This window comes from Falco punctatus (genome assembly GCF_963210335.1).
Source record: "Falco punctatus genome assembly, chromosome: 11".
Taxonomy (NCBI): domain Eukaryota; kingdom Metazoa; phylum Chordata; class Aves; order Falconiformes; family Falconidae; genus Falco; species Falco punctatus.
The window spans coordinates 7,245,340-7,270,150 of record NC_137591.1 but is presented as its reverse complement, the minus strand read 5'-3'; the positions used below and the strand labels follow the sequence as shown (position 1 = coordinate 7,270,150).

The 24,811-nt window shown below is 39.4% G+C and overlaps 1 protein-coding gene across 6 annotated transcripts; it reads left to right on the top strand.

Moving 5' to 3' along the window:
• On the top strand, nucleotides 1-24,684 carry LOC308071207 (protein zyg-11 homolog B). Of its 6 annotated transcripts, none has more exons than XM_080406272.1 (14): nucleotides 1-332; nucleotides 8,002-8,167; nucleotides 10,594-11,348; nucleotides 14,047-14,187; nucleotides 15,406-15,582; nucleotides 15,744-15,808; nucleotides 16,442-16,541; nucleotides 16,626-16,676; nucleotides 17,285-17,446; nucleotides 17,552-17,599; nucleotides 18,241-18,438; nucleotides 18,530-18,582; nucleotides 19,226-19,323; nucleotides 21,653-23,651. In XM_080406272.1, the coding sequence occupies exons 1-14, from the start codon at nucleotides 300-302 to the stop codon at nucleotides 21,841-21,843; spliced, it is 2,238 nt and encodes a 745-aa protein (XP_080262398.1). In that variant the 5' UTR covers nucleotides 1-299; the 3' UTR covers nucleotides 21,844-23,651. The 6 variants fall into 6 exon arrangements, with proteins under 6 accessions (XP_080262398.1, XP_080262399.1, XP_080262400.1 ...); XM_080406273.1 differs by lacking the exon at nucleotides 1-332 and adding an exon at nucleotides 2,251-2,336; XM_080406274.1 differs by lacking the exons at nucleotides 1-332; nucleotides 21,653-23,651 and adding exons at nucleotides 2,404-2,552; nucleotides 24,130-24,684.
• Nucleotides 24,685-24,811: the final 127 nt, after the last annotated feature.

Genomic DNA, 24,811 nt, shown 5'->3' with positions numbered 1-24,811 from the left:
GCAGCAATAAGCAGCAATACTTTTCTAGCACTTTGCTCTCAGAGTTTCGCAGTGCCGGACACCTATTTCCGAGGTCCCATTGAAGACAACCGAATCCCGACGCGGAGCCGTTACCGTACGCGTTAAGACGCCCTGCAGGGCCCCGAAGCCAGGGCTGCGTTACCCCGCCTTCCTACCTCATGCTGTGCTCTCGGATTAACGGCTAAATAATTTTCAACTCGACTTTAGGACGGGGGAGTTCCTGCCAGTCGCTATTCAATCAGCAATCGCTCCTTTTTGCAGTACAACAGAGCTTTCAGATGCTTTTTGGGGAGAGGGAACCCTGGGGACTGGTAAGCGATCAACACACACAACAAACCCTAGTTCTGTAGTTACAGATGAACTTAAACCAGGTGTGGTGTTAGGATACTCAGGCAAAACAGGTCACACTATCCAATTCCAGCAGTTTTGAGTACGAACTGAATCTTCTAAGAGTATAGCAGCACATTAGAAATTTACGTGACAAATTGCTTAGAGTTAAAATTAATTTCAAAGAATATTTGAGAATGCTTTGTCCCAAATCATTTTGGTAACATAACGCTGGCTTGTCAGGCTTTGGGGATAAATAAAACTCAGTTAAACCCTGTTCATAGGCTCCCACAGGAAGAAACCCGATTGTCTTACTAAGAGCTGGAGCTAATTGCAAGAACCTCTGCCACTCGGACTGATGGCACCACCTGACGGACATGCTGCCAAAATGCCAGTTACAACTGCTGTTAAACTATTTCCTTAAAACCTTTCAGACTTTTTCGGTATTTGGGTTGGAGTTAACACACATTGTCCACATGAAGCTAAAATCCTGTTTTCAAAATGTGCCGACCAAATCCACTGACATGTCTGAGAACGCAAGAGCTGCACCAAGAGCAGGGGGATCAGTCTGTCGCTTGTAACTTTTCACTGTCTGAGCCCAAGCAGGAGAAAGGAAGGTAGTTCCTATCATAAATCTGGAAGGAATGAGAAAAAGAAGGTAAAGACAAGGCATCTAGTGATATACAGTTTGGAGGGAATGAGTATGTTTTTCAGTAGGTATGGAAAGAACAGCCTGGAAGCTCTGAAAGTAGGAGGTGGAAGAAACGTATCATGGACTAAGAATAATAGTACTAGCCCCTCCCTAATCTAGGCTAATTTCTGTGTCTATAATCTTATAAATTAATTCTTCTAAACAGATTAGATTTTTAAGTGGTTAAATTCAGAACATGAGGACTTTCAATTCTGTTCTTGTCAGATCCTGAGCACGTAATTTATCTTCTCTACATCAACATCCTAATCTAAAGAACTGGGACTAGAACTTTGTTACGTAGTCCCTAAACTGGCAAAACTGTTGGGTATTTGTAGAATATTTTGTCATCTTGTAATGATGGAAACATAAGTGATTTTAGCAATTGCTCCATATTTAGGCATGTTGCTGGTTTGCAGACAACTATTATTCAAAGCTGCTGTATATAGAATCAGCAATTCTTTAAAAGGTTTAACAGTAAACTCTTTATATTTACTTTGACAGGGTCATTGTATCACTCTTTACTTTGTATCCTGAAATAAAAAAATAACTGTATCATTTTTACCAATGACACATTATAGCATGTGTTTGTGGGGAGACAGGTTTTCATCACAACTGTATCTGAAACCTGAAATTATTTCCTATAAAAGCTTATAGCACAGCTCCCCTCCAACCTCCAAGCTGGTGGCGAACCCCATTGTAGTAGAGCAGGCGGCTATTCACACCGCCAGAAATAAACCAGTTTGTGCAGGAAACACTGAAATCACAGGGGTTGATCTGTGAGTAACAAGGATAAAGCTGAGGTCGAATTCTTCCCGGCTGGGAAGTTATCCAACGGCAAGGGACTGCTGCAGCCCCTCAGCTGCCCCCCTCCGCTACCTCCCCTCAGCAGCCCCCCCCCCCCCCGCCTCCAGCTGCCCCGCGGTGCACAGCCCCACCGGCCCTTTGCCCTCGCTCCATGAGGACCGCAGCTGGGCCTCAGGGAAGGGCCGGCACCCCCGATGCCCGTGCGCTTCGCCAAGCGCCAGACCCGTTCCCTGACACTTGGCGCTTTTTCACCTTTAAACCCGAATTTTAAGGCTCCTACTGACCCGCAGAGCAGGCGGCGGCTGCCTGGCGCGGCCCCTTTAAGGGAGGCGGGCCTAGCGCAGCTTCCCCAGCGGCTGAGGCAGATTCACTTCCAGGTCGGAGGGGGGGGGTGAAGGGGGAGGAAAAAAAAAAAAAAAAAAAAAAAAAAAAAAAGCCAAGCTCCGGGAGCCGGCTGGCTGGGCGCTTACCGCCGGCACCCAGCGCCGCGATGGTGAGTGCGCGCCGCGGGCAGCGCCCAGCGGAGGCAGGCGCTGAGGGGCGGGTGGGACGGGCGGCTGTCCCTCGCCCCGGAGTGGCGGAGCCGGGCGCAGGGAGCCGCGGGGAGCTGAGGCGAACCGCCGCCGCCGCGGAGGACGGGGCCGTTATGGCGGCGCCACCGCGAGCCCCGCTCTGGCGGGCGGGTGGGGGCTGCCGCGCGCCCGGGCAGGTGAGGCTGTTGGCGGGAGCGGGCGCGAGGCGGGCCTGGCCGCGCGTGTCCCCCCCTCCCCGCGCTGCCGCTGAGGGGAGACCCGCGCGCGGGCCGGCGTCGGGCCCGTCCCCTCACGCACGCAGGTGCCGCCGGGCCGGCCCGGCAGCCCCGGTCCCCTCGCTGTTGCGTAACCGCGGCGGCTGCCGCCTGGCCGCTTATATAAACGGGCGATCGAGACCCGCCAGAGGGGAGACGAGACCTGGCGCTACGCCGAGAGGCGGCCGCAGCCTTGCCCGGTGCGCCCGGCACCGCCGCCGCGCTGCGAGGGTGACGGCCGGCCCGGCTGCCGCTGACCGGCTCCTCTCGCAGCACCTTGCGGGGCCGAGCGGCGGCGGCTCGGCGGGCTGCGCGCCGCAGGTAGCCGTGGGCGGCGTGAGGGACAGGACGGGGCAGGCAGCCGTCCTCGGCTCCCCCAGCGCACCCTGCCGCCGGCCCGGGGGCAGCCCGGCCCTTCCCCGCCGGGCGCGCTGTGTGCGGGCGGCCCGGGCAGCCGCACGGTTCCGCGGGGCGCGGGCCTGGCCGGCACTGGCGAGGCTGAAACAGCCTTGCTGTGGTACAGAGATCCGCCGAACGGTCCGTGCGGCTGCCCCGGGTGCTGTCCTGATTGACTCTCCGAGAGATGAGTGTGCATATATACTGCTTTTAAAGGACTAGACGGGAGCTCCCCGGGTTATCTAGTCTCATCCCTTGGTATAAAAAAAACTCAAAAAACGTTTTATCTTTATTTTAAAAGTAGGTGGCTTTTGTGCCTGCTCTTCTCTTCAGTGGACTAAGGATAGTACTTCGTTGTTTGACGTTTTGGAGCTATGTACTGCCATCTAAATTTATAGCAAAAATTCTCTTTTCATTGTTTGATGTTTTGGAGCTAAGTACTGATATCTAAATTCGCGGCATATTCATGGCATTTCTATGCACCTTTGTTGCAATTTCTGGCACTGTGCTTCACCTTAACAGCTTTTTTCCTTCCATAGGTTTTGTTCGCTGTGCTGTGTTTACAGGTGGCATTCATCTCTCTAGCCTTTTGATTTGCTAAGCTAAGGAAAGCTGGTTTTGTTTCCTGCTCCCAATATCTTTCGTTTCCCCAGAGCATTCTGTTAGCTGTTATGTTCAAATTGAAATGGTGCGAGCATCTCTTGATGTAAATGGCCCTGTGAGATTCCCGTGTCTTGAAAATTACATACTACTTCCTTATTTTTGCTTGATGCTTCTGATACCTTTTTTGGCCATCTCACATTGGTTTCTTGTGGTTAAGCAAACCATTCAGGTCCTTCTCTCCAGTCATTTCTAACTGATGAGCTCTTATCTGACTTTCTTGATGTTAATCTTGAAATAAGTGGCCTTACTACATAGTTTTTATGTGGCAGTATTTAATTTTAGACCTCTCTTGACCTCTGCCAACTTGTGTCACTAGCAGCCGTGTAGTTCTTACTTGTTGTGCCAGGATAGTTAAATGAGAGTTTTCAGTATAATCCTTCCTTGAATTTGGTTAATAAATTGCCTACATCTGTTTCCTTCAGTTTAATTTGAGCAGGATAATCACAAGGCTTTCTTCGTAACATACATCACAGAACTGTTTATTTTTCACTGCCTTTTCTTTTATTAGCCCTGAGAAGAATTTTGATGACTTTTACTTGAGTTGCTATTTCTTGATCACATTAAGAAAGTAATAAAGTTTTGGAGCTGTGGAGAAGTGGAAAACAGTTAGAAATGTGGTATGTCCAACGCCAAAGACGAAGGCTCTATAATTGCCTCTTATTTTCCTGCTAACTTTTTGAGAGAAATAACTGCCTCAATTTAAAAACTTATCCTGTACCCCATCTCCTTCACGACTTCAGAGAGAAAAAAGCAGGTGGGCCTGGCATACACACATTTGGGTTTTGTAATACTGAGTCGGCGACAGAGTACAAAAATTGGGGAGTACGTCACAGAAGTGGTTTTGGTAGAGCTGAAGTTGGTATTTGTCTTCAGTGTTTATTGGGGGCTGGGGGGGAGAACACACCACGGCCCCCCCCCCCCAACTACCTATGGAAGAAAAGGTTTGATTTTTAATGACTGTGGTTGCGTGGTGATGCTTCCCCAAAGGAACAGGATTTTGTTTTAATACTTGCGCTCAGCCAGTTAATCTAGGCATAATGTTGGGCTCAAGATTCTCTTAAGTTATTCCAGATATTTTAATATGTTCCCTTAAGTGCCTTTTTTTTTCTTTCTAATTGTGTTTTGAAATATAAGTTAAATATACTCTAGAAATATCTAAAGTTGATTCAAGGAGTTTTTAAAAGAAAATGTGGAGGATAATGTTCTTTCTGAGAACCTTTCCAACCACACTAGTGTGTGAGCTGTAAGCTGAACTGGGTAACATCACCCTGAAGTAGCTATTGCATTTCAGTCTGCTAGTGTATTGGATTACTGTTAGATGCCAGTAGCCATGCAGTTTGCTCCCCCCACACCCCCAGACACTTTTTTTTTTTTATTGCCTTGGTTATGTTATGCACTTATACAGTTGTAATTTAAATAAGCCTTTAAAAGACCATCTAAATGCAATTATTCTGGGTTTTTTTGTACTAATCCATAAGCTAGTTGCTTTTAGATCTGCCCGATTGCTCATCGTATGTGTTTGAGCTCATAAAGATGCCCAGACTTGCATCAGGTAATGCGTAATTCTGTGATTTGAGGATTTTTTTTTTTTCTGGCCACTTATTTTGATAGGATGACAGAAACTGTGAGGTTACATGGAAGTATCAGGTAATTAAGATGGCTGTGAAAAAGTCAGCTATACATTCTAAAAGTCTACTCAAATATTGCTGGATGATCTTTATTAAATAGAAAACAATAATCCTGCACTACGGTTGATACACATTTACAGTGTCTCATTAGAGTATTAGAACCAGAAAGTGAAATGAGCAGAAAACAAATGCCAGGTTTGTTTTCAAGTTGACATTCAGAAGTATAGCTAGAGAAAGGAACTACTTAAATCCTGACCTTCTAAGTGCTTAAATACAACTGAACACTTTTACTATGAGGTCTTTAACTGGACATATTCTCTTTAAGTAAAGAGAAGTTGAGAAAAGGAATGCTGCTAGCTCACATAAAAGGTTTACAGACTGGTCAAGCTGTTCTGTTTCAGTAGCAGACAGTCTGGGAAGCTGGTTTTATGATGCTTGTTAAGGGACTTCATTAGATACAGATAAAAATGTTTAGCCTATCTACCTCAGTTACCTCAGGAGCCTTTGTTAGGTGTTTCTTCAGCCTTTTGGCAGCAAGTTGAAGAAAGATTACAAATGTCTCCTGTAACAGGTATAAAAGGAGTTCATAAAATTTATACTGTGTTTTTTTCAAATGAAATTGATGCTTGCTTGTGAATTTTGTTCCTTTATTGTATGGAGATGTTCTATATGGACTTCTACAGTGATTACTTTATATGAAAATTAAAACAATATCTCCAAATTGCAGATTAGCCAGTTAGAGGTAGTGGTTGAAAAAATATTCTGAGTCATATGCTAGTGGCCTATCTGCAAGGCTAAAAATTCTCATTGGAGTTTGCTCACTGATATATAAAAGTGTTTTAACTTTTATGGCAGAAATTATGGAACAGTGCCAGAAGGAGTGAAGAGAGCCAGTGTTCTAGTTTTGTCGTATTTAAGCATCGCATTAGAAGCACAAGATCTAATGGGAGAGAAGGATGGCTTTGCTTCAATGGGAATAATTTTCACATACTTTAGAGTAAGGATTCTGATTTTTGTTTGAATTGGCAGTTGTATAAATCCTCGTGGTGGTGTATTAATTTTAGGTTAAAAGAAATGTTTCCCCTTTCCTTTAAAAGTGTACTATTTAAAAATAATTTATTGTTTTTTCCTCCTCAGAAGTACTTAGGCATTGTTGCACATTATAAAGAAATAAAAAATATTAACAGTTCCAAATTCTGTCTTTCCTTTTCGTAGCAGCTTAGGATTGGAGACAGCCAAAACTGCTGTTTTTGGTAATGTGAGCAAGTTGCATCACAAAGTAACTCCTGTTTCTTCAACTACAAAATGTAATCATCAAGCTTTAAATGAAAGAATAAAAATTAATCACTTGGCAAAATCGAGTCAAAGGAGCTGGAAGGAGCATGTCAAAAGCTGCAGAAAGAGCTTGTATTTGAATAATTTGGAGTTTCTAGTTCCCAAACCTCTACTTAAGTCTTCGGGAGCCACTAAACTGCAGTCTCCCATTGTTGATGATAAGCTCTATTCCATCTTTGCCTTAGCGTGGTACCTCCCAGTCTTCAAATATATGCACCTTATTTTAGAAGATTTATGTCTGTCACTTTCTTTGTATTTCTTCTATATAAACTTTTACGTATTTCTGTACTTCTATGATGCGCATATTAGGCCGATGAAGCAACAGAAGGAGAATTTAAATGAGCTAGAAAAGAAAGGTGAAATTATCCAGAACTTTCAGTATAAAAGGGAAGCTACATTTTTTCCTACAAATGAGATCTGGCATCAGTTGATGCTGTTATTTTCAATATTGTCTGGGGGAGTATGTACCAGTCACTCAGCCTTCTTTTGTGTAAGGCTGGGGATGATTCACAGTGCTGCGAGTCATTCTTTATGTTGATTAATCTGTGTGACTGAAAACAGTAGGCTATTATTAGACATGGAATAAAAAAACCTTTGAGATGTTTGTATATCAATGTACAGTCTCAAACTCTGAAGGAAAAGCTCAAATTCTGCCTTGTCCTTTGTACCTGGCGTTCTATTATAGATGATTTCATCTATTATAGATGATTTTTGGCATAAAAAGGAGTGAATTGGTATCTATAATCAGAAGGAATTCTATGATACTTGTTACTCTATTGCTGCACAAAATTTGGAATTAAAATATTTCTTTTTGAGTTTCCTTTTTTTGATCTGAAGTTCTAGCTGCCCTTTCAGTATCAGAAATGCTCCTAACAGCATATGAAATTTATCTGCATTTCTAATCTAGGTTGGTAGTAGACTGGGGTGACTCACCAGAAAAATTAAAAGAAATAGTTTAAATCAAGAAATAAAATTTGATTTAAATTTTTTTCAGTCTGTCTTGATTGATTAATTCCCAGTAGACTTCAAAAATTCAAATGATCTTATCAGGAATTACTTTTCTTCCTCCGTGAACACAAGCAGGGCTGAAGCACGGCGGACCAGACTGGATGTTGTTCTGGGGGTGACGGTGGGGAGGAGGCTGCCCATCGGTTTTGCCAGTTTATCGTGTGACCTGACTTTGCATGGCTCTAAGGGAGATATCTTTTTGTAACGTTTGCCTGTTTCAACGAGAATCAGACTAACAAAACAGAATCATTAGCCTAAAAACAATATTATTGAGTAATGGAAGATTCATAGAGAGAATGGTTTGACTAAATCTTTGTGTTGTTGCTTTTTGCATATGATAGGAGGAAGCTTCTCCTTATTCTTTACTTGATATCTGTTTGAATTTCCTGACTGCCAACCTAGAGAAGTTTTGCACTGAAAGGCAAGATGGAACGCTATGCTTGCAGGAGCCAGGAATGTTTCCTCAAGAAGTGGCCGATCGACTGCTGCAGACGATGGCATTTCATGGTAAAAACAATTATTTATGGGTCATCAGTGAAAATATTTTACTGGAATGTGACACTGCAGTTCTGGTGTAGTTTCTAGCAGAATCTGCTGTGGCAGCTGTTAAAACTGTGTTCCTTAATCTCTTAATAGAGAATTTTTTTTTCTCTTTTCCACCGCTTCAGCTGAATGTTACATTGTCATGCAGATAGTTCTAAATAGAAGGTCCTTTGTTTTGGGTTTATGATTTTAATTTAATGTTCCTTTAAGTGAACATTCTTTAATTCTTTCAATCACTTAAAAAATATGTATTTGATTCTACTACTTCTAGCAGCACTCAAACATTTCATTATCTCTTGCAGAGCAATTAACTGAATTTTCTTTACTGTGTGTCCTTGTGATTAAACTAGGAAATAATCTTGTCATTTTCATTAAGATACCTTCTCATCTCTTCTAGAACTTTTGTTGAAGTGGAATTATTTATTTGAAAGCAGTCAGTTTCAAGAGTAGTATAAACATCAGTGAAAGCCACTTTGTGGTGATGGTACATTTTACATGCTGACCTATCATGTTGTCTGTCAGCACATCTTCGGTGAGAGGGCTGCCCTCTTGTTTGTTTGCTTTAAGCATGGCAAAGGAGAATGTTGTCTCAATAACAGCTTCTTAGCGTGAAAATAGTGAATGTGTAGATTACCCTAGAGAGGAGGCAGGACACTCGATCCTGAAGACTTTTAGTAAGACATGAGACATGACACTAGAGAAATTCCTGTAAGCTGACCGAGCACCCTGACCTACAGGTGCAGATTTGAATGGGTCTTACTGTGCAAATACTGGTATTCTAGTTTGCCCAAGTTGCTCTATTCAGTTATAACAGAAGGAATGGTCCTTGGAAAAAAAGAAAAATTAAAAAAACCTTCAACACATGCTACTTTCTGATAAGTAATTTTTTAGTGGTCCCAAGAAATTGGGTTCAAGGAAACTTGAGTTACCAGAAATATACTACCAGTGCTAGTAGTGATGGAGGCAGTTCCAGACACAGAAACATCACAAACACTGTGTCAGTACAGGATTGAAAAAAAGTGCGTGCCAGGTAAACAGAGTGTGGCTAAGGTAGGCCAGTGAAAGAGCCTAACTTGATCCTTAAATGAAAAGATGAGCAAAAAATTAAGAAGTAATTTAGCAAAACTTTAAGCAAATTATAATTATTTATCACATTTTTCTTTTTCTGCTGGGTACCACTTGTTTCACCCCATATTTTTACTTTCTCTGCAGAAGAGGAACGCCCTGACTACTTGGTCAGAAATGCTTAAACCATTTGCTCTTCAGAAGTCTGCAAATCTTAATATTAATTTGACTTTGTCACAGAGGCAATTACTAACTTGTAACTGAAATCCAAACTGTAGTGGCAATGGTGGTTTTATTAAAATACTTTGCATTTTTCTATGTTTAGTATGCTTGAAGATGGGAGATAAAAAACCAGGAGTGTTGACATTTATAACCTAGAGTGAAACTAGAAGGACATGTTATTCTTATTCCTTTTGTGTGCATGCTTGTGCAACCATACCCTTCTCATACCGCTTTCTATAAAGCAATAATCCTTCTGTTGATAAGATTCAAATAAGAAATCTTGGTCTTTTCAATGCATTTTGAATAATCCTGTGCATGGAACTAGATGCATTATTTCAGTTAGGATGTTGCCAGTATGCTGCAGGAAAAGACTGCTTATGCAGTCTTCTTGCTACAGAGCAAAAGGATAATCTCAAACAAGATTGTTGTGTTTCCTTTTTTCATTGCTGTCTTTCTCTCTTTTCCACCCTTGCCTTGTCCTCCTCGTTCTCCTCTTTGAATCACTTCTTAGGTTTCTTTCTCACATTCAGCTTGTTTCTGAGCAACACTCCTACCTTCTTCATGAGAGATATATAGAAGGACTTAATTAGCTTAGTTTAGTGTATTGATCCTACTTATGAATTCAATCAAATGCTAAATTATTTGAGTTACAGTGAGATGAGAACTGGTCATTGATTGCTGGTACTGGTACTATCTTGAGGTTAATGGAACTGTGACCAGGGAAGAATAACTTTCAGGAATTTTGAAATTCTGTTTTTAGCACATTTCTAACCAGTTCAGTGAGAAAATGGAGAAAATGCAGGCAGCAGTGTGAATGTTTTTGAATCATACCCGCATTTTATTTATTGCACATTCCATGTTCTAAATCAAACTACACCTTAATTTGTCTGCTATTTTTATACCTGGAGTTTTCCAAAAGTATGATTGTAATATTAAAAGTGGAATCTCAAATACAAAATTTTGGGATCAGTGTCGTAATGGTCCAAGACAAACTACTTTGCAATTAATTTTATTTGTTAATGCTTTGTACCCTTTGGGTTCTTAATATAAAAGTGATGCTCTATCTAACAGTAGAGCCAAACACTAATGCTGTTCTCCATCAGGGCTTCTGAATGACGGAACTGTGGGCATCTTCCGAGGCAACCAGATGCGTTTGAAACGAGCTTGTATCCGGAAAGCGAAAATCTCTGCTGTGGCTTTCCGGAAAGCATTCTGCCATCACAAGCTGGTAGAACTTGATGCTACTGGGGTGAATGCAGATATAACAATCACAGACATTATAAGTGGACTTGGCAGCAATAAATGGATCCAACAAAATCTGCAGTGCCTTGTGCTGAACTCACTAACTCTTTCTTTGGAAGACCCATACGAGAGGTGCTTCAGTCAGTTGTCTGGGCTTCGTGTGTTGAGTATTACCAATGTTCTGTTCTACAATGAGGACTTGGCAGATGTTGCTTCCCTTCCTAGATTGGAAAGTCTGGATATATCGAACACTTCTGTCACTGACATAACGGCACTCCTCACCTGCAAAGACCGACTCAAGTCTTTGACCATGCACCACCTGAAATGCTTGAAAATGACCACAACCCAGATTCTGGATGTTATAAGACAACTAAAATACCTGAATCACCTTGATATTTCAGATGACAAACAGTTCACATCAGACATAGCACTTCGTTTACTGGAACAGAAAGATATCTTGCCTAACCTTGTGTCTTTGGACATTTCTGGAAGAAAACATGTTACAGATAAAGCTGTAGAAGCGTTTATTCAGCAACGGCCCACAATGCAGTTTGTAGGACTGCTAGCTACTGACGCTGGCTACTCAGAATTCCTAACAGGCGAAGGAAACCTAAAGGTTAAGTGGGGGAATTAATTTTACTGAAAAATTACAATGTGCAGGAAAAATAGAACTAATAATTTGTGACAAATGTATGTGGGTGTTTCAGGAGGCTGTAGAATAATTTTTTTAATTGTTAATTGTAATTACTGACTTTATGTCAAATTGCTACTTAATTCTGGTACAGAAACTGCTAAATTTACATAATAACTATTGTAAGAAGCATCTATTTTCTGTGCCTTTTCAGTGAGCTTTAGATCCTGAATTAACATATCTGATCGAAGAGAGCTGAACTTTGTCTAGTCGGAAGTCATTTATTGGAATAATAATCTCTGGATTCCAGCACAATATTTAGCATAAGGCAGCAATATGTAAGAGGTGGGGGTACAATTTGAATAAACTTGGAGCAGTTCATGATTAACGCAGCAGATAAAATAAAACTTAATAACTGAGCTACTGTTGGACTCCATCACCACTTCAATTTCCTGTTACATTTCTACCCACCTTGAAAGGTCTTTTGGTGATGAACATGTAAGGAACAATTACTTAGGATAAAAAAACTTCCTCTTGAACAAATCCTAAATTACTTAGCCCCTTAGGATGAACTGTTGTTTGCTGAAGTGCATTTATTTATCTTTTGGTGCCAGGCAGCAGGATGTTTCCCTGTTGTGTAGAATATGCACGCACTTACTGAAGAATGAGCCTGTGCTGTCCCTGCTATGAAGGGGTCAGAATTAAAGAAGAAAAAGAGGTGGTTTAGACATGTCACTGGTATATAATTTTTGACTCTTGAGTTTTGTTTTCTACTGTGCCATGAGGATGATGGAAACCGCAGAGAGAAAGAAGTAGAGTTTGCATAATGTGTCCATAGTTTAGTCTGTTTCCTGTGCAAGCTGAGTTTTGCACTTCAGTTTTGGGGTAACTTGGCTACTCAACTTTATAACTTCCCCACCACCCCCACCCCCCCGGAACTTTTGACAGTTGATAATGACCAAGTCTCTGGAGTACTTAGTTGTCAGAGCGGGTAGTGGTGGGTATGAATGTTGAAATGCATTGTTGGAGAAAGCAACCTATTTGGTGTGATCGTGTATGTTGTCAGGAAGTTATACCTCATGTTTGGTGTAAAATAATTAATATAATCCTTGTTATGTAGGATATATGCTTCATACAGGTGACTGTGCTATGAAAAGGCAGGCAAGAAGGAAGAAGGTTCTAGTAATGTGAAAATCATGATGGACTTGTAGGGGTGTAGTTAGCAAAAAGCAGTTTGCACATATATATATATATATATATATATATATATATATATATATATATATATATATATATATTTTAAGGTATAGTTGTCAAGAAGAGACTGTAGGCACTGACTGGGGGATTTTTTTGCCGGGGTGTGTGTGTGCTGAAATTTGTGACTGACTATACTGAAATGTTCAGCTGCTTAGTCTAGATATTGCTAAAGAATAAACAGGACACAGCAGTCGGGGAGAGAGCAGACGTAAAATGTTACTGTCCTTACAGCAGTCCTGTGGAATTTGATTATAGAAAACTCTTGAAAGATTGAACATGATGCAGACATAGTTGGGAACGTGAAGCCAAGTGGAAATTCTTCATATAGTGTATAATTGGCTGCAAAACATGTGAATATGATTGCCCTATTCTAATCAGTAGAGAATATAAAACAAAATCCAAGATGGTATCAGTTCTCTCAAGGCTGTAATATATTCCTGATCTAGCAAGTTTCCAAAAATTTGGCTTTATACAATACAGGATGCACAGAATATAACACTTCAATCTATGAACATTTGCTTTCCCTTATGTGACACGTTAAGTAGAGCAAGTTCTGTATGCTTCCCTAAGAATTTTAAGAAATAGTGATTGCAGCAATGATTCATTAAATAGTAGAACTGAGGAACAAACCACCTACAGTTACACAATGTACAGTTATAAAGTAGATAAAATATAGTTAAATGGAAAATATAGGATTGGGAAGTGGAAAAATTTGCAGCTAGTTGCTGATTTAATATTCTGAACTTAAACTCATATTATTCAGCAGCTTATAGCTTCTAATGCAGTATTACCTAAGTTAGCTCGTTGTTTAGTTTTCACTTGTATTTAGTCTGGTTTTAAGAATTACTTCTTTAGCAGCGAGCTTGAGTTGGTTCTTTAATATGGTGCTGGAAAGCTATCGCTACAGATACAGCTTATGGGAAACTTGATGTAGACAAAGAATGGAAGTCTCTTTTTTTTTTTTTTTTTTTTTTTTTTTTTTTTTTTTTTTTTTCTCCTCTCCAGAGCTAGAACCCAGAGCCAAAAAATTACAGCCAGAATACCATCTTCATCAATTGATCAGCTGCATTTGACAGAGCATTCAGTTACAAATAGTGCTTTTAGGCATTTGGTGCACCATAAGCAGCTTGTAAGCTTTTTAACTTCTTAGTTAAGAAACGGTACTTTTGCTTAGTGGTTTCATACAGTTCTGCTTAAAGACATGCCTGAAGCCTAATTTTGGCTTAGAATGCAGATTCTTATTTTTGAAGAATGTTTGAAGTTTGTATAGTTCTGGATTAATATGGCCAGATAAAATAATCATTTGCTTACTGAAGGATTTGGCTAAAAATATCACCACCTTTGAAACTGCAGTTCTGCACTTTTTAAGAACAAAATTTGTAAAGTATAATGATGACATCTTTAAAGATTATTTCTCTGTTCATAGGTGTCAGGAGAAGCAAATGAAACTCAGATTTCTGAGGCACTAAAGCGTTACAGTGAACGGGCCTTCTTTGTGAGAGAAGCTCTCTTTCATTTATTCAGCCTGACTCATGTAATGGAAAAAACAAAGCCTGAAATTTTAAAGGTAAAATAACATGGTTTTGGTGATTGTCATGCAGTGTTCCTTAAACTGAGGCCATCCTCAAACACCTGCTATATTTTATAAGCTTGTACATTTTTAGGTTGTGATTTTTAAGATTAATATTGTAATGTTGCGTAAAGATTAACAACTATTTAAACAACAGTGATGTAGAAGATGCCCTGTAGTGTTTTATGTTAGGTAAAATTGATCTGGAATAATGTATAGTATCTAAATTTAGTAGCAACTATATTATTTTTTTCATGTAATTTTGAATATGAGATGAATTTTTTCTTCAGATACTGAATTCTGTCATTAGAACCTATTTGTACTGGGTCAAATCAAAGGTCTGTCTAGTCTTATTTCCCAGGTACAACAGTGCCTTCTGCTGATGCTTACAAAACAGTTATATTATTCCTTATTGTTACAAGGAAGGCATTCAGTGGTATTTCTTTCACTGTCACCTGTCACTATGATAGCAAGCGAGTAACTAACTAGTGTTCCATATTGGGCTCTAACTTGGAAAATACTAGAAACTTCCTTAGAAATCATTCTAGGTATTGGCTTTCCATGTCTAGACCACCAGAGATGGTTTAATTTTTACTGTGATGATAAAAAGAGGCATCAGTATGACAAATTATTTTTGGTTTTGCTATCCTATTTGATATGGGACAAATTACTTTGAATTTGCTGGCTTCAATATCAAAAAAACTTTGGCAATCAATAGTCAACAAGAAAAATAGGTGAGATCACAATCAACATACACAGGGGAAAAAAAATCAGGAAGAAGCTGTGAAAAATACATCCTAACCTAGCAGTTTAGGATGTGATCTGAAATGGCTAGGCACCAAACGAGAAGCTATTACATCATTACCATTACACTGCAGAAACTCTGTCCTACCTCATGCAGCTCTGAAAGGGTTTGGTGATTTTTATTTCAGTGTGTAAAGCAAACCCTGGACCTTTCTAGGAATCTCTTGTATTCCATGCAGCCACAACCTGTGCAAAAGGACCTGGAGAAATAAAAGTTGTCAGCTTTGAATCACTGAGCAGAAGGAAATGTTCCTCCTGAGAATGAAAATCACACCAGATGGATTTGTCACTTAAGTAAAAGGGAGGCAGAAGTTGGGTGCTGTGGGTCATTGTTGTGGCCTCAAGCAACAGTGGATTGCTCTCTGGGTATGTGGTCAAATGTGTAATATGTGCAAAACTCTTGCATTTCAGCTTGTGGTTATTGGAATGAGAAATCACCCCCTGAACTTGCCTGTGCAGTTAGCAGCGAGTGCGTGTGTCTTTAACCTAACCAAGCAAGATTTAGCGGCAGGCATGCCTGTGCGACTTCTGGCTGATGTCACTCACTTGCTTCTGAAGGCCATGGAGCACTTCCCAAATCATCAACAGGTAAAAAGCAAAATATTTTTTTTTTTTCGGTAGGATTCCCTGTCTTGTGGACCTTAAAGGTTTCTCCACATCGCGTGACCCCATGGAAGTATGTTTAATAACTCATAGCAAGAAAGTGTTCTGAAATATGTATGTCTCTGAAGTAACTCTTTTTCTTATAGCTGCAAAAGAATTGCCTTCTTTCACTATGCAGTGACAGAATCCTTCAGGATGTTCCATTTAACAGGCAAGTTTTACATGTCAGTTAAAATGGGTTGTAGCATTGCAAAATATTGTTTTCTTGTTGTCTGTACCTTCAGAAGGTTTGTTTCTGGTTTCAGTTTTGCTCAGTTTAAATCATTCCAGCATACTGAATTTGTCTGGCCTATATTATTTTGGGCCTATAATTCAAAATTGAGTATAGGTCTGAAAAAATACTTTGATATACAGGTATTTTTTATTTTCCCTGAATGGGTCTATCACTACTTGCGTGTTACAAAAGTCGGGATCCCTCTGGGGAACTACTGCTTTCTGCAGACATTTTTCTACTTAAAGTTTTGTCCAAATGCTTTGAAGTATGTTGGTCTGATGTTTTAGAAGATTGTGCCAAATTTTTCTTCCTTCTTTGGAAGCAATTCCTGTGCACTTTGATACATAATTAGAACTAAGAGACCCTAAGCAGACAACACAAAGCTGACAGAGGCTCGTGCGATACCTGTGATTTCACTGTGTGTTCTACTATTTGTTTTGGTATGAGGCATACTTCTCCCAGTTTCTTTTGTCTTGCATGCATTTCTATCCAATGCGTTATCTGTGTACATCTTTCTTTTACGAAGCCTTGTGAGACTTCTGAAAAATAAATATATTTTTTAACTTCCAGGTTTGAAGCAGCCAAACTTGTTATGCAGTGGCTGTGTAATCATGAAGATCAAAACATGCAAAGGATGGCTGTAGCCATAATTTCCATTCTTGCTGCAAAGGTACAAAATTTAAGCTTTGAGATCATAGGATAATATTTCTGAAGTCTAAAAAATAATTGTTGATATGGTTTTGTTTGTTTACAGCTTTCAACAGAGCAAACGGCTCAACTTGGTGCAGAACTCTTCATTGTTAGGGTAAGTTAGATACTTTCCTGGCAGTCAAAAATACCATCCTCTCCAGCTCTTCATGCTAACAGTATCTGTAAAGATACATTCTTAGAATTCTCTCTCATATTTATTTTGTATTAACCTGTATTTATGTGAAAGCTCTTCAGAAGAGAAAAGCCTAGAGAAGTTATTAGAGATAGTATCAGAGGATGAAAAGCAGCCAAAATGGAAAAACGACACAATTAATACAAAAGTAAAATAGCAAGCCACCTCTTGATTTGAAATCCATTGTATAAGACGAAAGATGTTCAAAAAGAGTATTTGAAGTAAACTGTTCATGCTGTCAATGTTCATGTGGGGTCCGGAGTTCTGTGGATGGCTTTGTGCCATCTTACACATGTAATTATGGTGCAAACAAAGGAATTCTGGTAGCAGGCAACCATGTTCAAAGAGGAGGTAAAAAGTTTAATAGCTGTTTTATTTTGTATATTTTGACCCTAAACATGTAGATCTTTACTCTGCGTATAATCGATAGCTATGCATTACCCCAGTCAGTGCAGAAAGAGGCAGAGGAGCGAATACGTTTTTTTCATGTGGAGTCATAACTGGGGCGCTTTTATTTTTTTTTCTTCCAGCAACTTCTACAAATAGTTAAACAGAAAACAAATCAGAATCTTGTAGATACTACTCTCAAGTTCACACTGAGTGCACTTTGGAACCTCACTGATGAATCACCAACAACATGTCGGCATTTCATTGAAAATCAAGGGCTAGAACTTTTCATGAGAGTCTTGGAGGTGAGGAGTAGTTTTGTTTGTGGACTATCAACATACATTTATAATTAACATTGCTTCAATAATAAGCACAAATGGTTACCTGTAGTTTGTTTCTTTTTTCCACAGTCTTTTCCATCTGAATCATCCATCCAACAGAAAGTTCTTGGACTTCTGGTGAGATGAAGAAAAAAACCAAAACCCAAACCCAAAACAAACAACCCCCCCACAACTCTGAAATATGTATTTTTAAAATTGATTTTTAAACTTTTTTATAGCCCATGTAAATCTGAAAACTTGCCTAATATTTTTACATTGTTTAATCTTTATAGTGTGCATTCTTTACAACTGAAACTTTTTTTTACTGTTTTACCAATTCTCCAAAAGCACTAGTTATATTGAAATTGACCGTTAAAGTAAACAAAAAGAAAGGCCAGCGAGTGAGGCTTCAGATGAGTCCACACGCAAAAAGTAGGTTGAAAATCAGTGGAATTTAGAATTGTGTACTACTGAAATTTATGAAATTGTGTTTGAGAATGTTAAAACTAGCCTTTAGTTTAGGGTAGTCTGCATGCTAACGGCCTAAAATTACTTATGAGAAAACCTTTATTTTGAGGCAAATTCCTGCATTAGACTGGAAGAGTTTTCAAAAGCAGAAGTAGTATTTTGGCATCTAGTGTGACCACCTGGATGTATGAAGATCTCATCCTGGTGTTTGTGTGTGTTTAAACAATGTAATTCAAACTTATATGTTTATCTCCCTTATATAGTATCCTTTCCATTGATATTTTCTCTTTTCTTTCTTTTTCCCCCTCCAGAATAATATAGCTGAAGTTAAAGAGCTCCATTCTGAATTAATGTGGAAGGACTTCATAGACCACATCAGTAAATTATTGCACAGTGTGGAGGTGGAAGTTAGCTACTTTGCAGCAGGGATTATTGCTCATTTGATATCTCGAGGAGAGCAGGCCTGGACACTCAGTCGGAGCCAGAGGACATCTCTGCTTGAACAGCTGGTACAGAAATGATGATGGATTTTATCATACTCTTCTTATTTTTTCAATGTTTGTATTTAACAATGAGTGTTCTTGGTTCTGTATTTTGCAGCATTCTGCCATTTTGAATTGGCCAACCCCAGAATGTGAGATGGTGGCTTACAGGTAACTACTGGCTTGATTTGGGGTTTGGAAAATAAATTGAACTAGGTTTAAAACTTGTTCCCAAAGCAGAGTGAGCTGCTAGCCAGACATGGTTTTGTCCAGTGGAAAAACACCTATTGGCTTAAAATATACAGTGTCTTAATTTTCCCTTTGTGACCAAAGAAAGTCAGGGTCTCCTGTAAAAGAAAAATGTATTGTTGTTCTGCAGCTTTTCTATTCAAGATATTCAGCTGCATGCCTAAAAACCTTACTGGTTAATCTTTGTGTCTAAGTCTATATTGGCTAACACTGGGTTAGCATTATCTATCCTAGATAAAGAAGCTTGAGGCCAGAAAGTACAATTAGATAATTACTGTCCACCTAATCCTTAGAATTTCTGCTGGTTTTACTCTTTTTAAGGAGCAGGAGGTATCCAAATGCTATGGTAAAAGCATACTGCATAGCCTCTGTATATGATTTTTGTTAGTAACTGTCTTAAACAGAAGGCTTGCCTGCTGCATCTAAAAGTCGAGTTGATGTCTCTCCTAGTTAAACCGGTAGCTGAATGAGTAAACATGGGACCTCTGGAGTAATAATATCTAGTAGTAAAGCGAGTTGCTGTTCCTCTCTTTTTTTTTTTTTTTTATTTTTATTTTTTTAATAGGTCTTTCAATCCGTTTTTTCCACTACTTGGCTGTTTTATGACACCTGGTGTCCAGTTATGGGCAGTGTGGGCCATGCAGCACGTCTGCAGCAAAAACCGTATGTGTTGATAACATTACCCTTAAAATTCTTATTTCTTAGCATATTATTCACTAGCATGAAGTGGGGAAAAATAAGAATTCCTGGGTTATTCACTCCTAATCCTCTGGAGAACCCACATTTAAGCTTTGACTAAGTGGGGCAGGGAAAAAGAGTAAAAGTTCTTTATATGCTTTTTTACTTAAAGGAATTTCACTGTTAAATGCACAGTACTAATTCCAAAATATGGACATGTGTTAAAATTAACTACATTTTTGACTTGCACAGGTGGTTTTATTCAGACATGTGAATATCAGTAATGGGCAACACATCTTTTGTATTAAGAACAATGATTATAGCAGGTAGCTATCTCTTACTATCAGAAGAGAAGTTTTAGGTAATTCTTGTCTCTAATCACATTTTTGCAATAACTTGTTGTAACATGAGGGTCTGTTTCTTAATGTCTTTCCCATCTGCAAAAATGATTTGAGAGCATGTGATGAAATGCACAAGTGTTGGGAAAGGATATAAATCCCCTGAGCATACCTAAATGTAAGAGTGGACAAACCTTCCTGGGTTTTAATGCCTTTTTTTTTTTTTTTTTTTTTTGACATATATCTGTATGATGTGTGTGCATTGTCATTAACTTCTACCAGATACAAAGCAGCTTTCCTCTAAAGTATTAAAAGTATTTTATGTGCCAGGTTTTTTTAAATCTTCTTGACAGCAGTATATCTGTGTTTGTTTATCCCTGTCCCATAAATCACTATTTCTACAGTGGAAAAGACAGCTATTCGGGACCAAACAATAGCATGGCATAATATATAATTGCACATGAAGTACTGTAATAAACATAATGAGAGAAATGTAATGAGTTCCCAGGGTACGCTGTCCAGACATCTGTGAGGACTTTGCCCATGTTGAAGTTCTGACCAAGTTGTTTTGCTGGCCAGATTCTGGATAACAGTTTTTAATTAAGGCCCTGTAACTTCTTTTTGTGCCCTGTTAACTTATATGGTCCTATTTATACTATTTAGTGTGTGTTTTGTGCTCCTCTAACCTCTGAGCTTTCAACATGCCACAGAGATTTGTATTGGCAGTAACTGCTCTCTATAGAGTGGAGAGGCTGGAAATACTTGGATGGCGTCCTCCTGATTTGATGTCAAGACAGTATTTCTGAAGCTTAGTTCTGATGGTATTTGATGCTGGAAGCTTCTGGACAAAGTTGCAGAGAAATCACATGTTTGGTAGCAAATGTAATAAACACATTTTCCCTCGGAATGGGTTAATTCTGAAATAGGAAGACTTATCTGGGTGGAAAATCTTAATTAAGTTTTTGGTGCTTGGCACCAAGAAGGCTTTTTGGCCTGGAGAGGGGATGCATTTTATTTTGACCTCTTTTAGATGAGGGTGAAAAGCAGTCTTGAATTAATATGATTGATTTTTCTTGTTTATTTTTTCCTCCTTTCGTTGTCTCTCTGTATCATATCCACCTCAATGAGCTAGTTTAACTAAAATATTAGTAGCACTGCAGTACATGTGATCCCAGTGAAATGCTTAATGTCAGCATTTAAACAGCTCTGGTGTTGCTTCACCAAGATGAATGGTGAAACTGGGCACATCTGAGGTAATGCTCTGTGGATTACATTACAGTAATCTAGAACTTTTTGTAGCAACTTCTGAAGCTTGCATGTTACATTAAACTTGTGGCTCTTTTTATAGCTGGTCTCTGTATGTAATAATGCTGGAGATGATGTAGATGCACTTTCAACTTTTTAAAATCAATAATGAAAGTGGAAAGGAAAGTACAATTTTATTTCTGAAAAGGCATTCATAGCAACTTAAAACTAGTTAAAGGCCACCATCAATACTGTTTGGCAAATTGTTTGCAAAGGAATTAGTTCCTGTTCACTCCACAAGCCTGTACAAATGATGTGGTATATCTGATACCATTTTTAGGTAACTGTTCTGTACCAAGGATTTTGGTAAAGGTGATATTTTTACCTTGGATACTCATAGATTCTATAGTACTTCTGGTTCCCATGTCTTAAAATTTATATATATGCACTTAAAATGCCTGTGGAGGAGGCAGGGGGAGAGAGAGGCAATTTCCAGTCAGCTAAGACAGACATGGAAACAGACCTGACTGTAATAGGAGTCCTGTCCAAGCAACTCTGTTCTTCTGTTGTCACTTGTTAAAGTACAGATGCGCTTCTGTGGACACTTTAGGAAGTGTCCTAAATGCTGCCTGGTCTCAGAGCCAAAAGTGGATTTAAATCGGTGTTTACAGTATCTGCTACATTTACTCTAGATAATTTTTCTTAATTCCCTTTTTTAAATTTTATTACAGCTGTCAGATACTGCAGCATGTTAATTGAAGAAGGTGGTTTACAGCACTTGTACAACATCAAGGAAAACGTCCAGACTGATCCACATGTCCAAAGGATTGCTATTGCCATCCTAGATAGTTTGGAAAAACACATTATGCGTCATGGGAGACCACTGCCAAGTAGAAAACAGCAACAAAACAAACCAAACTGAAAGCTGCAGGCATAGGCGTGTAGAGTATTGTCTCTGTAATAATCCTTTCTGATGTGTGTGTAGTTGGAGTAACTTGTAATATAGTGGTCACCATTAAAGTGATTTGCCGATTATTGTGGTACCCAGCACCATGTACGGTAACCTTTGGTGAATGTCAACTTTAATGGCAACCGCATATGCAACTTGTAAAGGGTCACGGCTTGAGCTGGTCATGCCTGTAGGGCTACGGCTGGCTGCGCAGAGATGGGACTTGTACAGATCAATATGCACATCTGGAGAAAAAAAAAAAAAAAGACTTCTAGGAATATCTTGTTTTGTGACTTCTGGGAGAGAAAGTGATTTCATCCCTACGATTGCGGTTCATAACGCTGTTTACTGGTTTGGTGTTTGAATAGAACTGTGTGTGGTTGTGAGATTCAGCACTTTTACAGATTAAAACAAAAGTACGTGCATGCAGGTTACAATGAGACTTGTAACTAAGGCGACCGAAATGTCCGTTGTCTCATAACCCTTCTAAACACAAAGGGGGTCTTCTACTTTTCTGCCTGCCTGCAAGTCGTGTTCTTTTGTTTTCCTTACTGCTAGCGCAATGCCTTTTTGCAGTTCAGCTCTCTTGAGTCCTCCCCACTCTTGGTGAGGTGGGGACTGCCATTGCATCAGGGAAAGGGGAACCTGCTAAAGTAAAGCAATAGAAACAGGATTAAAATGAGATACAATACTAAAAGGATGAACTAAGCTTGAGATTTTAAACTTGGTAACGAGAAAGGGAGTTGTGGTGTTTGACTACTTTTGGTTGTGTGGGCTATCTTGTTTTTAGAATACTGATAGAGAAAGGAGAAGGCTCATTAGTGCAAATTACTGACTTACCTTCATCATGCAGTGGATTGTGTGTCTTGATAGGAGGCCCAGGATATTTGGTCACCTTATTTATAAGAGAATAACGATTGCTCTGTTTGTTTTCTGTAAATATTCTGTCAGTATTGTGCAGTGAATTATATTTCCAGGTCATCACAGTGCAAAATATCACCCAGTGTTCTATGTAAGCCCTGTGTCAATTGCATTGTTTTGTGGAGTGTGAAATTTTACATAAAGATGCTAATTGTAACAACTTAGTTCTTTCTTGGTTACCTGTGGGTTTCAAATGGTGTTGAATGAAACATGTTGCACAGCATACAGATGCCTCATAAAATACAAGTGACGGAAGCAAACTGCATGTCCATTCAAATTGTTTGATTTTGAGTTGTTTTTGTGTATCTGGTTAGTCTCCGTATTTCCATGGCAACTGAGTGGTATTCAGAAATTCTTCTGTAAATATATTCTTAATTAAGTTTAAAAAGAAAACTTAGGGTTGGTAGCTTACTAGCAGGGATGGTTTCTTCATGATGACCATATTTTACTATTTTTAACTCCTTCCTTCTCCCAACTCCCATCCTTCAAATAAAAAAACATCACCTCTAATCTTCAATAATCTAGTTATTGTGTATTTCAGGAACTTCAAAAGGTACCGATCCAGTTATTTAATCAATGTTGTGTAATGACTTTTTGTACAAAGGTATAATTTGGCTAGCATTTTCCTGTGTATCTGGTTACATGCAGTTCTCTTGATTCAGAAAGAAAGAAAATTGGTTTTAGCTTTGCATTATGAAGGTTGGCTTGAAAAATGGCCTGCAAGCCTTTACCTGTCACCCTTCTGAGATGTTGGCTATGGAACTCCAACATAAAATGGAACACAAAACCTGTCAAAATTGGTGTTAACAGAATTAATATAAATCAATTGCTTAATTTTTAAAATAAAGACGAAAACTCTCCTTACAGTATTGGTTTCCTAATAATAGGAGAACTTGAAGAATCTGCACCAAAACTCTGTGTGTGTGTGTGTGTGTGTGTGTGTGTGTGAAAGATCTACATGCAGCACTAAATGCACATGATGGTGGCATCAGTTCAGGGGCTGAAGATGGCACTTTATGAAGTTCTGCAACCAGCAAGTACTGAGACTGCAAATGATTTTTCCATACACTTATTTTGTTTCTGTGTGCTTCAGGCAAAGAGAGAGTGAGCAGAGTTCTTGTAGGCTGAAAAGTATGAATGCCTATGAGGTATATATTAACTGAATTTACTTGCATGTGCCAGTTCCAGAAAAGTCTCTTTGCATTCCTGTGTAGGTTCAGGAATTCCTGCCAGGGTAGAGTAATTCTGGAAGTGACTTTTAAACTCTTGTATTTCACCTGTGCCCTTTACCCTTTTTTTGTGAAGGCTGAAGATGCTGACTTTGTTTTACCTTTGCAGATCTTTACACAGGAAACTTGTATCATTGGATAAGGTTACCTCACCCACAGAATTGTTTGGTTAACTTTTGGCACAAGTGAAATTGTGGTAAGCTACATTTTAACTATATTCTGATAACCTCTATTTACTAAAAATTTTTTTTTTTTTCCTTGAAAGCCCAGGTCTAGGGAAGTAAAAAGCTATAGAGCTAAATTGTGCAGCACATCTCTGTGTTGGAGAACCTCTAAGCAGAGGGAAAAAATAACTTCTAGTCAGGCAACAGAAGAAAATAGACGATGGAGGAGAGGGGAGATGCCTGAGACGACACAGACTGATGCAGCGGCTGTAACATACATGTGTGCACACAGGCCTTGCCTGTTCTTAGGGGCTGGTACCAAAGTGACAAATTCAGTCAGCTGCAGTGGCAGCTCAGCCTTCTGCACTCTTCACACCATCTGGGGTGAAACCCCTGCTCATGCTAATATTGCTTGTTCTGTCCAATGAGTTAGCACTGATAATGGGAAGCAAACATGAGAAAGTTTTCCTTGTTTGTAAGTCAACTTCCTCCTCAGAGCGATGATCTCTTTTTCCTATCGATGTTTAGATGCAGCATGTTGTCTTTTTTTTTTAAAGTTTGCTTATGGTGAGCCAAAGTTTCTCCATACTTGACAGCTGTTTGAGAGCTATAGCCACTGCCTTAAGG

Bases quoted from the DNA above. Each gene is read 5' to 3' on its own strand.
- LOC308071207 (XM_080406271.1), top strand. From the start codon at position 2,490: ATGGCGGCGCCACCGCGAGCCCCGCTCTGGCGGGCGGGTGGGGGCTGC. The intron at 14,188-15,405 runs GTAAAATAACAT...CTTGCATTTCAG, and splicing joins CAAAGCCTGAAATTTTAAAG to CTTGTGGTTATTGGAATGAG. The intron at 17,600-18,240 runs GTGAGATGAAGA...TTCCCCCTCCAG, and splicing joins AGAAAGTTCTTGGACTTCTG to AATAATATAGCTGAAGTTAA.